General features: G+C 46.6%; 1 protein-coding gene across 6 annotated transcripts in view; it reads left to right on the top strand.

The window, feature by feature from the left end:
• ITSN1 (intersectin 1) overlaps positions 1-13,264 on the top strand; it is a 104,121-nt gene that overhangs the window by 42,724 nt on the left and 48,133 nt on the right. For all 6 annotated transcript variants that reach the window (XM_069006243.1, XM_069006698.1, XM_069006422.1 and 3 more), the window contains 6 exons: positions 639-754; positions 2,077-2,339; positions 3,205-3,354; positions 3,541-3,681; positions 8,066-8,153; positions 8,325-8,464. In XM_069006243.1, the coding sequence (XP_068862344.1) occupies positions 639-754; positions 2,077-2,339; positions 3,205-3,354; positions 3,541-3,681; positions 8,066-8,153; positions 8,325-8,464 (898 nt within the window). The remainder of the gene's footprint in view (positions 1-638; positions 755-2,076; positions 2,340-3,204; positions 3,355-3,540; positions 3,682-8,065; positions 8,154-8,324; positions 8,465-13,264) is intronic.

The following is a 13,264-nucleotide window of genomic DNA, read 5'->3' on the forward strand; positions in this document are numbered from 1 at the left end:
TGTAGAGCAATTGGAATGTATTGGAATTCCAAACCTTTTATGGATTTGCACTGTGCCACATCCAGACCTCTTTTGGTACAGCTGGATTTAGGACCAGTGGGGTCACTCATCACTTCTCTTGCTCCATTTCACTTTTTTTGTGGAGAAATAGATGGGAAGACAGTAACAGCAATGGAAATAAATGTTTGCATACCATGTTCTTCAGATATCCTCCTGAAGATTCCCAGTTTTTGTGTATTCCACCTGGGATCTTGCTTTTAGCTTGACTATACTGAGCTCTTTCTCTGTCTTTGCAATTTTTGCTGTAGTTTAAGTCAGCATTTCCCCAATCCCACACTGGTTGTGGAAAAATCTCTTCCTGGGTGAGAAAACTTGGGGACAGGGTTGAACCCATCTGGAGGCTGCATGGAGAACTTGAGACTGGGTTTCTCAGCTCACATGTGAACTGCTGGGATCCTGGAAAATCCTGTTCTCCCGAGGCAATGCCTGAGTGAGACCCTCTGGGCAACACTGAATGAACATTTAAGTACCATTAAACATGACATCATTGCATTTAATTTGATCTCATCATTAAATCATAAATAATTTGGGCAGGCCTGGGTTGTGTTAAGCACCTGCCATTCCTGTTTCCTTGGCAGAAGAGTCCGCTCTGGCAGTGGGATTTCTGCTGCCAGTTCCGTGTCTGTAGACCAAAGGTTACCAGAAGAACCAGCATTGGAAGAGGAACAGCAGCAACTGGAAAAGAAATTACCAGGTGAGCAAGGGAAAACAGGGATATTTAGTGTGCTGCTCCCACTGGGATGTTGCCATCGGGTCACAGCCTGAGAGGTTACATGGGCTACTGAGAGTGGTTTGGGACAGGCCAGAGGCTCATTCCTGACTGGTGCCTGATCCTTGGGGTTGCTGACACTGGAGATGGGAAGAGCCTTCAGGGTCCTCATCTCCTGCCCTCCCCACGCAGGCAGCCCTTTCCAGCCCTGGCACAGGATTGAGAGGAGAAATTCCTGCTGCCTTCATCCTCTGGCTTAGGTGCTCTGTGGAAGATCCCACTATGCCCACAGAGACCTGTTTCCTTGGAGTCTGTGTAACAGTGTGGGGCTTTGTGATTTCAGCAGTTCCAGGAAAAGAACTAAAGGAAATGGGAATTGGCACCTGGAGAGGGGGACAAACTTGAAAAGACAAGAATTCAGCTGGTTCAGCAGGTGTCAGGCCAATGTGTCCAACCAAGTGTGCACACTTGGAAGGAAATGTGGGCTCTCCCTGGCCTTGCATCCCAAATATGTCCATGTTGGCCATACAAGGGAGAGAAATCCGGACTTTGAGCTGTGGGAATGGGACACAGAGAGTATGAAAAGGAACAGAAGGTGAAGTGAAAGAATCATTTGGAGGGAGGGGCCGAGGAATGAGGAACAGGGGAAGGAAGGACGATCCCTGGACTGCAGAGGGATGTCAGAGAAGCTGTGCTGGAAGTGAGGCCAGTTTTTTAGGACAGTAAGTGGTGAGGATGGGGATCTGCAGGAATCCAGACTTACTGGGCTCAGCTGCTCAAGAACCTAAACCATTTCTTTTCCTGACAGTAATGAGTAATCTAATGAGAACAGCAACTTTAAATAAGTTCTGGTCATTTGCATAATGGCTTTTTGATGATGTCAGCAGCTGAGTTCTTTGCCCTGCACTAATGGAAGTGTTGGCCCTTGGACTGCTGCTATTATCCAGTGCACAGAGGAATTCCAGCTCTGTGTTCTCACAGAGGATCTGCCGGAGAATGGTTTGTCTAAATTATCCCCACTTGCTGAGCTTTGTGGAGAAAGCTGGAGGCCTGAGGAATGGGAGTGGAAATTCCCTCCTTGGTTTGCTGAGGATGTGGGTTTGAAGGGATCAGCAATGTCAGTGCTAATGCTAAACCCCAGGCTGGCCTGTGGAGCCCAGTTATCCCTAGAGAGGAGCTGCATCCTCTCCTGCTGGAAGGCTGTTGCACTTCACTAGGGGTTCATTTGGATTTCTATGGATTTCTTTGTTTCCAAGTCAGTGGCAGAGTTTAATTGTCCTTTTTGCCCCCTGTTACTGTGCACAAAGTGACATTTGAAGACAAGAAGCGGGAGAACTTTGAGCGGGGCAACCTGGAGCTGGAGAAGCGCAGGCAGGCGCTCCTGGAGCAGCAGCGCAAGGAGCAGGAGCGGCTGGCCCAGCTCGAGAGGGCCGAGCAGGAGAGGAAGGAGCGCGAGCGGCAGGAGCAGGAGCGCAAGCGGCAGCTGGAGCTGGAGAAACAGCTGGAGAAACAGCGGGAGCTGGAGCGGCAGCGGGAGGAGGAGAGGAGGAAAGAGATCGAGAGGAGAGAGGTAACGCAGGGGAGCACAGGGAGGGGCTGTGCCCGGCTTTGGGGGATCCAGGTGGGAGTTGGGCACTCAGGGTGTTGCTGTCAGGGTTGGTGAGCAAACATTTAAAGCAGGAATTGAAATTTCTGGGGTGTTAAAGGCAAGGAAGAGGCAGTTATTGCTTCATTTGTCCTGTGAAATTAATGGGTGAGACACTGACATCTGGGACAACATGCTCCTGACTTCTCACTTCTTTAAAAGTTGTTGTTGTTGTTATTATTATTTATTATTATTATTATTATAATATTTGATGTTAAGAGGTGCGTGAATGAATGAAGAAAAAATTCTGGCATTCGTGATTTTCCAGGGATGCATTAATTTCATGGAGTCCCAGAATGGTTTGGGTTGGAATGGACCTTAAAGATCCTCCAGTTCCAGCCCCCTGCCATGGGCAGTGATAACATTCACCAGACCAGGTAGCACCATGCAGCCTGGCCTTTAATTTGTTAAAGGAAACACACCCTGGTTAACCCAAAAAGCTCTTATTTTCTCCCACTGCTAAACAATGATGAGTTCAGCACAGAAGCACATGGCTATTCTCTGCAAAGCTGCAGAAGGTCTAATGTTGGAGGTTGGAAAGGGATTTGAATATGTCCTGGAGAGTTCTCCAAGTCCTAATATGAGTTAAATGAGCAAACTGGATCTTGGAAAACAGGAAAACAGAGGGATTTTCTGTTCAGTCACCTCTGCTGTGCAGGGGAGCACTGCAACCACTGAGCAATTTGTGTGTGCAGAGGCCCAGAGCAGCTCCCAGTTTATACCAATGTTTAAATTGAATAGTAGCATATGAATATCAGAAATTACAGGTATTTATTTTTGAATGCTTCAGGCTGCCAAGCGGGAGCTGGAGAGGCAGAGGCAGCTGGAGTGGGAGCGCAACCGGCGGCAGGAGCTGCTGAACCAGAGGAACAAGGAGCAGGAGGACATCGTGGTGCTGAAGGCAAAGAAGAAAACCCTGGAATTCGAACTGGAAGCTCTCGTGAGTGGTGGTGGTGCAGCTCAAACACACAAGCACAGCGTGCTGGTGCCTGTGCCCTGGCCGTGTTTTATTTTCTATGATTTCCCTTTTAAATATGGAATAAAAGTAGTTTTTAGATCCTGACTTGCATGGCCAAACGTTTTGTTAAAAAAAGCATAAAATAGATATCTTTCTTTTTGTTTAAAGAATGATAAAAGAAACCAGTTGGAGGGAAAGCTTCAGGATATCAGGTGTCGGCTGTCGACCCAAAGACAAGATATTGAAAGTACAAATAAATCCAGAGAACTCAGAATTGCAGAAATCACCCATTTGCAGCAGCAGCTACAGGTGAGAAAACATCCCCTAATTTTACTCTTAGCCTTGAATTTTGACCTTCTCAAGTGCATTGATATCCTGAGCAAACTTGGGATGAGCTGTTCCTCACACTTAGGGGATCATTGGAGTTAATTCATCATTCCTGTAAATTAATGTCCTTCAGATGTGCCTAGGAACTGCTTCCTCCACGTGAAGGGGTGTCTGGGATTATCCCTTCATCCTCCTGGGCTCCTGTTGGGGGAGCAGGAAATGCTTTGGCTGCAGGTGTTTTTGGGGATGAGGAGAAGGAAATTTTCCAGTGTATGTTTTGCTTTTTGTGTACTGGGGGAAAGAATTGACTTCACTGAAGTGGCTTGTTGATGTTTTTTTTAATTATGAAAAATAACGAACTTTCAAAATGGGAGTTCCCAGTGAAACCAGGGAGTTCTTGATCTAAACCTGGCATTTGCCTTTCTTACTGATCCTAAATTCTCTGTCAAATTAGAGGTGGAGCTGAGTAGGTGTCTACCTTTAGTGAAAGAGTATTCTTTGTAGTTTGTAAGGATTTTTCAATGGGTTGTAGTATTTGATTTAGGGATTTTTCTCTTTTATTAAATGCTTCATATTACTTGAAATTAATTCTTGGCTGGTCATGGGGACTCTCAGGGGTTTCTACCACTAAAAAGAGAACATAACTTATGTTATGGGGCTGAGGTGTAAAACCTGGCTTAAAACCTAATCCTGCTCTTCCATCCCAGCTTCGCTCCTGCTTTCCCTGGCAGTCGTTCTGTTGGGTTTTGGGCTTTGAGGTGGTTTGGCAGCGATAGCTGGGGCTGTGTGGTAATGTCTGCTCTCAATGAACTCCACCACTGATACTTCTCTTAGAGTCACTTGAGGTGTTTCTGTCCCAATTGTGATCCCAGAAAATGTCACTACTTAGGAGAAAAGGCCACATTTTGTCTGGGGAGAACCTTAAAGCTTTTTCCTGAAAAAAAAAAAAAAAATTAGTTTTTCAAATATCCTGTAAATTTTCCTATCTCATCTGTAGAGGACAGACTAAAGATGTAAATGAGTTTTTAAAAAGGAGATTTTCATCCTCTAAACTCTCAAATAGGTTGAAAAGTCAGTATTGTCATTATCTTTGTAGGGTGATGTATCTTCACTTGGAAATAGTTCAGTTTAATACATCTGGCACTTCCTGTGGGAAGATGACTTAATTCAGAGGAGTAATTATTCTTCAACCTATTAATTAGTTCCAAGATGCAGTTTCATTAAAGTTGTGAAAGAAGTGGTGTCCCAGTTAATCCTGGGTGATGAAGACGTGTGCCAGTCTCTGGCTCTGCGCTCTCTGGTCGAGTGCTGTTTCCAGGGAGGTTCAGAAGGATCTGCTTTCCAAACACCTGAGCTGTGTTTCAAACACATTTATGCTGTGTGGGGCTTGCCCATTGCCTGCAGGGATTCTTTATCCCCATGATGAACACTTTGGCTCCCAGGTGATTTGAAGATTTTTCAAGGGGCAGGAACTGGGGTTTGATTTCCTCTGCCATGTGGGACATTACTCAATTCTTGGCCATTTCTTGTTGCATGACTTTCCAGAGTTACTGATGCCAATAATTTCTTTCATCTGTTTCTTCAGTCCAAGGAAGGGATGTGGAATCCATGTGGTGGGTGTTATTGGATAGATGCTTATTCCATGGTTGTCTGTGATTTCAGGAAACAGGACTTGACCTTCACGATCCCTTGGCATTCTCTGTCCTTACACACTCCCCAAACTATTTGGTGCATTGAGTAATCTGGGATGTTTGGAAGCGTTCTGGCCTTTACAAACAAAGCAGCTGATGTTGTGACCACATTCCACCCTCAAATGCTGTCCTGTGGTGCTTTTTGTGCTTGGAGAAGGAGAATTTTTCTGTTTCATGTTGACATCCATTCTGCTGCTTGGTTGATCTGCAGCATTCTCAGAATCACAAACACAGAGTGCTTGGGTTTGGAAGGCACCCTAAAGCTCATCTTGTTCCACCCCTGCCATGGGCAGGGAACCTCCCACCAGAGCAAGGTTATATATTGTATACACTGCTGTTTCCCATTTGTTCCAGGTAGATAACAGCCCCAGGATGGCAGTCATGGAATATCCTGAGCTGGAAGGGACCCCCAGGATCACCCAGTCCCACCCCTGGCCCTGCCCAGACTCCCCAACAATCCCAGCCTGGGCATCCCTGGCAGCGCTGCCCAAACGCTCCTGGAGCTCTGGCAGCCTCGGGGCCGTGCCCATTCCCTGGGGAGCCTGGGCAGTGCCCAGCAGCCTCTGGGGGAAGAACCTTTCCCTGCTCTCCAGCCTGAGCCTGCCCTGGCCCAGCTCCAGCCGCTCCCTGGGGCTGTCCCTGTCCCAGGAGCAGAGATCGGAGCTGTCCCTGCGCTGCCCCTCGGGAGGAGCTGCAGCCCCGGGGAGCTCTGCCCTCAGGCTCCTCCAGGCTGAGCAGGCCAAGTGACCTCGGGTGGCCCTTGCAGACCCTTCCCAAACCTCATGTCCCTCCTTTGGACACCTTCCAAAGCTTTAGATCTTTCTTTTATTGAGGCAGCCAGAACTGTCCCCAAGCCTGGAGGTGAGGCTGCCCCAGCGCAGGGTAGGATTGGAGCATCCAGCTTTTGGGATCTCCTTGAGGGGCTGGGGAAGCTCTGTTGCTGCAACAGGCCCTGCAGCTGCACCATGAGGGACATGTGCAGCTCTTGATAATCAAATCTGTAGTTCATCTGAATTTTGCTACTTTGCTACTTAGTGAATTCCTTAAGTCCTTGACTGTGCTGTGCTGTCTCAGGGTATTTTCGGGAACATAAGGAGCTCACAGGAGGCTGCAGTCATTGCATAATGCTCAGAGCTGAGCTGGGCACTGCAGAGCCCCATCAGGGTCTAGCAGGAGGAAAGTGGGACAGCCCAAAGCCATGGCAGTGCAGTCAGTCCCAGGTTCTTGGAACCAAATTTAAAACTTGTTGTGGAATTATGGAATCACAGAATGACTTGGGTTAGAATGGACTTTAAAGCCCATCCAGTGCCACCCCTGCCATGGGCAGGGACACCTCCCACTGTCCCAGGCTGCTCCAAGCCCTTGGACACCTCCAGGGATGGGGAATCCATGATGTCCCTGGGGCTCACTCTGGTGCTCAGGGGGCAGGGGACATTTATTCTTAGCATTGAATGGTGTTATTTGCAATCCTCCTTGACAGATTGAAGCTGTCAGCTGCTTGATTCTTCAAAAGCCTGCAGTTCCAGAGAGCTGCCCAGAGGAGTTACAGGGTTTGTGGGAAAGATGGGATGTTGATACTCAGGTGCTGTTTCACCTCGTGCTGCTAAAGGTGTTTTGACAACTTGAGCTTGGAGGTCAAGGCTTCAGAAGAGTGTGTGAGGTAGCACTTCCTGCTCTGGAAAGGGCCAGGGTTCTACAGGAAACACATAAATAGGATCCCCCAAAGGGAGAGGATCATCTACAGGGACCCCTGTAACACAGCAGTTCACAACCTTACAACCACGTGCTGAGTTTGAGAGAGATCAGAATCACCTTCCAAGAGCTCTAAGTGGAGAGATCAAGGACTCAAGGATTCTCATCCCTCTGGCTTTTGGCCAGAATATATTCCTTTAAAGGGAAAGTCTTTATTTTCCTGTAAATATTTGTCTTTCTATTCCTGATCTAAGTTACTAATCATTAACACTGTTATTAATATTATTAATTAGCTATTAGTGGAGGGGGCAGCCGGGGGGGTCGGGCTCTGCTGCCAGGGAACAGGGACAGGAGGAGAGGGAACGGCCTCAGGCTGGGCCAGGGGAGGCTCAGGGTGGACAGCAGCAGGAATTTCCCCATGGAAAGGGAGCTCAGGCCTTGGCAGGGGCTGCCCAGGGAGGTTTGGAGTGCCCATCCCTGGAGGTGTCCCAGGAAGGGCTGGAGGTGGCACTCAGTGCTCTGGGCTGGGGACAAGGTGGGCATCGGGCACAGCTGGGCCTGGCTGGGCTGGGAGGGCTTTTCCAGCCTCAGGGATCCTGGGATTCTGTGTTTCATTTATTAAAATCAGAATTAAACATTTAGTAAGTGCTTGTTTAAACATTTCCTCAAATTTGTCCTTGTCTTTCTGCCTTCAGTTTTGGGTAATTCCAAGCCAAGTTCAATTTTCAATGAGAATCAGTTCAATTTGATACATCCCCTCTTTTGGACTGGCAGAGAATGTCTGGGATCTGTGGGGTTATCACACAGACAGTGCTTGGATAAGAGCAATAATACATCAGGAGGGAAATAAGCAGTAACACATCATTCAGTGAGGGAAAAGTCAAGAAGAAATGAAAATGAGAGGTCTCATGGCTGAAGTTGTCCCTCACTCACCTTGTTGCCTGTTTCTGTTCTTGTTTTCCCTGCCTGTGCCCTGGGTTCAGGAGTCTCAGCAGATGCTGGGCAGGTTGATTCCAGAGAAGCAGCTGCTGAATGATCAGCTCAAGCAAGTCCAGCAGAACAGTTTGCACAGTGAGTAGAGTTGGGGCATGCCTAAGTTGGGTCAGGACACGTTCCCTCTCTGCAGTGTCCCCTGGAACTGCTCTTTGTGTGTTGCAAGATGCAGATGGAAAAATGTTGCTTTCTATGACCTGAACTGTTCCATGGAAGGAAATACTGACTTGATAATGTGTTCAAAACCAGGGGATTCCCTTCTCACCGTCAAAAGAGCCTTGGAAGCCAAGGAACTGGCACGGCAGCAGCTCCGGGACCAGCTGGATGAGGTGGAGAAAGAAACCAGATCTAAACTGCAGGAAATTGATATTTTCAATAATCAGCTGAAGGTAACCCAGGACTCGTTAAGCCTTTCTGAATGTTCAGTTGATTATTTTCTAACCTGATTGTGGAAAAAAAAATGAAATGATTAAGGATGCATTAAGGATTCTGGGAGCATTCTCAAATCTGTCTGTTGGGGATTTTATTTAATTTTTATTTTATTTTTAAGAAAATGCTGCTCAGCTTTCAAACTCAGGGTTGAATCAATTTAATCTGCAGAATCTCTTTAGGAGGAAATTTGAGCCCTGATTCTGGATTTATGATTGCAAAAACGAAATTACCAGTTTCTGTGCTATTGCATCCAAGAAGTGCAGGACAAGGTCAGCAAATCTGCTGGAATCAGGACTTCAAATTGAAATCTTGAATAAAAGAGACTTGATTTTCTGCTGCCACACTGAATTTTTATGTGCTGTCCGTATGCTCCTTCTTGTCCCTGCGTGTAGCTGTTTGTGGTTTCCTGCTTTATTGCTCAGTCTTTGTTAAAACTGTGATTTTTTTCGTGTATTTCTGCACCAGATATGTCAGGGTTCTTCAGAGAGAAGTTGGAAATCAGTCTGTAGTTACAAACTTTTAATGGCATTCATTTTTTCATAAAATATTCCAATGTTCAAGCACTTTATCTGCCAATTCCACTGGTGGGTTTTCCTGAAAGCTCTCTGGAAATACTCAATTTCCTGCAAGGTGTCACAAATTGTGCTGCAAGTATTCAGCAGGAAAATCACTGTGGTAGTGACATTAACTGAGTTGTTTTGTAAGTCGATCAACTGGGATTAAATCAAACAATTTAGGGTGGAAGGTGGGGTTGAATTTAAGCAACAAATTGCTTGTTTAAACTAGAGTTATTAATAATTATAGGAAAAAATTAAAAGTGTGGCCCTGTTCTAAGGTAAATTTGAAGATGACTCTCCCAGTCTGAGACAGGGAGGATGGAAGGGGAGAATCTCTGCAGAGTCAGACACAGAACAAACAAAATGGGCACAATTTATATTTAAAACAAAATAGAATGGTTTAATCTTTGCTTAATTAATCCTTGAGGTTTAAACCTTGCTTAATTTTTCTTAATATATGATTTTTTGGATACATCTTAACATGTTGTGCTTTTTGGGTATTATTTTTTTTAATGGAGTCCTTTGAAAGTGATAAATTGGACCAAAGGATATTAATTCTAAAGTTAGTGCCAGTATTTGCTTTGATCATAAGTTACCCAAACAGTATAAATGGACACACAGGGTGAATTTTCTTGGTGTTGTGACAGTAGCAAAAAAACATCCCCAAAACCAACCAACCAGTCACCCAAAATTCAATCTTTTAAATATTGAAGGGTTGAAGTTCATGGATAACAAGCTGATGTTAATTAAAAATTGAAGTTGCCCATTAAGCACAGATTTATCAGCATGTGCCAGGAATCCAAGAATGCCTTGGCTAGAGGTAAATGGTTTTGCAGTTTAAAACAAAAATTGGTTTCGGTCGATTGATAACGAGTTGTGGAGACACCTCTTTGGGAAGAGCAGAAAGTCTCCTCCAGCTTGAGGAGATTGTGGAGTTCATCTGATAGGAGGAGCAGATCTGGTTCTGTATGTGGGGATTTCTGCCTTGCTGCAGCATCCTTGTCTTTCTGGGAAGGGCTGAGTTCAGGAGGGGCAGTCACAGAATCCCAGAACTGTCAGGGTGGGAAGGGATCATCCAGTGCCACCCCAGCATCACCCCAAACCCTGTCCCCACGGGCCACATCCAGACTCCTCTGGGACACCTCCAGAGACAGTGACTCCAAACCTCCCTGGGCAGCTCTTGCCAAGGCCTGAGCTCCCTTTCCATGGGGAAATTCCTGCTGCTGCCCACCCTGAGCCTCCCCTGGCCCAGCCTGAGGCCGTTCCCTCTCCTCCTGTCCCTGTTCCCTGGCAGCAGAGCCCGACCCCCCCGGCTGCCCCCTCCTGTCAGGGACTTGTGCAGAGCCACAAGGTCCCCCTGAGCCTCCTTTGCTCCAGCCTGAGCCCCTTTCCCAGCTCCCTCAGCCGCTCCTGGGGCTCCAGCCCCTTCCCAGCTCCCTTCCCTGCCCTGGACATGCTCAGCCCCTGTTGTACCATGGAAACTGAGCAGTGGGAGCTGAATTCAGAGAGTTCTCCCTTCTGTAGTTTCTCGAGATGTGCAAGGCATATTTTGGGGGGCCTGGAGGATTTTATTACTGGATTAAATCCCTAAGAAGGCACATGGACCTTTTTGTGGGCTCAGCATGGAAGGGGTAGAGAAACCCCTTAGAAGCTGCTGAGTGCAGCAGGGATTTCTTGGCTGTTGTTCTTCATGGAATCATGGAATGTCTGAGTGGGAAGGGACCCACAGGGATGATCCAGTCCCACCCCTGGCCCTGCCTGGACCCCCCACCAATCCCAGCCTGGGCATCCCTGGCAGCGCTGTCCAAACGCTCCTGGAGCTTGGCAGCCTCGGGGCCGTGCCCATTCCCTGGGGAGCCTGGGCAGTGCCCAGCACTCGAGATTTTATGCACAAGGCTGGTGCAGGCTTTCCTGGAATCCTGCATTTACTGGGATTTGTGTGAAGTGGAACTTCTCCAAGCACAGATCACCCCTCTTTTAGGTGACCATATCACTCCAAACCAGCTTGTCTAGGAACTTCCATAATTCTCACATACAATTACCTAAAAATCAAAAATCTGTGACAGCTTTTAGGAACCACCACTGGAAAAGTGACTGACATTGGAAATAGGTAGAAATTGACTTGTAGGTAATGCTAAATTAATAATTTCCCCAAATAGCAGAAGAACTTTTAGTTGAGTTCTCAGTTCCTGGGTGTGTACAAACAGCAGTTCCTGTGCTGCCATTTGTGTGATTATCAGGCAGCTGGACAATGCTCACAATGAAATGTGAAATTTTTCAAATTGTCTATCAACAATTCTACCACATCTGAGCTCTAAATATGCTAAAGGCTTCTTGTAAATTAAGGGACAATAGGTCAAGATGGGAAAGATGGAAATCTTTCTTTTTAAAATACATTTTTATCAAGCAAATAACTTACAAACTCTGGGTTTAATCAAGGTAATTTTAGTTTACCAGGCAACTTGTTAACACCAAGCAGTTTACAGGATGCTCTGGATTTGCCTCCATGTTTGTATGTTCTGCAGTAAGTGAATACGTTTTACAACTGTTAAATTACATCATCTTCGCTGTGTCTTAATGGTTAGGGAGATAAATGAGATTTTTTTTCTGCTGGATCTTTTTGTCATCTCTCCAAAACAACTGATTTAAATTCCTTCTGATGAGTCCTTTGGAGTTGGAAATATTCATAGAATATGGTGCATTTCCAGCAGCTTTCAGGCTTACAAAATGTTATTAATATTTCAAATCAGGTCATTTGAATTGTAGTATTGGATATCTTTAGGTAGAACCACTTGGTTTCAGGGAGATCATTGGTGCTTGTTTGGCTGCTTATGTATCCTTTGAAATGAGATTTGGGGCATTTTATGAGTTAATAGTCTTGTGAATTTGGCTGTATTTGGCTGTAAGGTGACTGAGTTTGTTACAAGGTTGAAAGTTTGGCCACTTCTTCATGTCTTGAATTATGATTGAAGGAGTGAAACTTCCAGTACTCTTTAAAAATCTCAGCGTAGAGATCTAATAATATTGATACAGCTGTCAATAAAATGGAACTGGTCACTTGTTTATTTTAGGATCATAGAATTATGGAATGGTCTGGGATGGAGTGACCTTAAAGCCCACCCAGTGCCACCCCTGCCATGGCAGGGACACCTCCCACTGTCCCAGGCTGCTCCAAGCCCCAATGTCCAGCCTGGCCTTGGGCACTGCCAGGGATCCAGGGGCAGCCCCAGCTGCTCTGGGCACCCTGTGCCAGGGCCTGCCCACCCTGCCAGGGAACAATTCCTGCCCAATATCCCTGGATCTAAACTGACCCTCCAAGCTTAAGGCTCGATGTGGCTCCTCTCTCCAAGGTCCAAATGCCCACTTCCTATAACATGGACGAATCCAGAATTTCTTGCTGCTGTTCCTGCCCGAGGGCACCTCAGGAATGAGTTCATGTTTCTGAAATAGTTCTGCTGAGAATTTTTTCCCAGTGCCTGGAGAAAGCAGAGGCCCCCAGGAGGGCTGAAGCTGTCCCGCTGTTGTCCGTGTGTCCCGTCGCTGTCGGTGCCTGTGTGATCCGTGTGAACGGGGCAGTCCTGCTCCCAATGCCTGTTTACATCTGAGCATTTCTTTCTTCCAGTCAGTGGCAGTGGAAGAGGCAATGCTGCAGTGCCTGGCGCTCCTCCTGGGCTGCATCCAGCACTTACACTCCTTCCCAAAGGTCTCCATGCCCTGCTCAGGCAGGACCCAGCTCTCTCTGAGTGAGGAGCCTCCTCCAGTTATGTGCTTCACTTTCCCTAAGCAGATGAGTGTGCAGTGTTTCACTGAGTCAGTGTTTCCTAAGGGTGCCAGCACCAAAACAAAAGCAAAGAGAAGAGTTTAGCATTAGATTTTTATCTAATCCTTGTACCTGCATGAGGAGTGTGCCTTGAATGGCATCTTGGACAAGATACTAATGAGTGATTTTTATCTTTTGCTTATCTGGAACTTCAAGAGTTGAAGTACATTGCCTATTTTGGTCATGATTTTCAGAATTTTTAAAAAGCAAACATTTGGATGGGGGAAGTATCCTTACACATCACTGTAATCTGTGATTCCGAGTAGGATAGAGGTGGCAACATCCTTCCTTTGTCCAATCTCCCCAGGATGGGGTGAAGGGAGGACTTGTCTGCCAAAGAGGCTTTGGGAGCTCGGGAATGGGGCAGGAGAGGGTTGCTC

The sequence above is a fragment of the Aphelocoma coerulescens genome, chromosome 1 (assembly GCF_041296385.1).
Source record: "Aphelocoma coerulescens isolate FSJ_1873_10779 chromosome 1, UR_Acoe_1.0, whole genome shotgun sequence".
Lineage (NCBI taxonomy): Eukaryota > Metazoa > Chordata > Aves > Passeriformes > Corvidae > Aphelocoma > Aphelocoma coerulescens.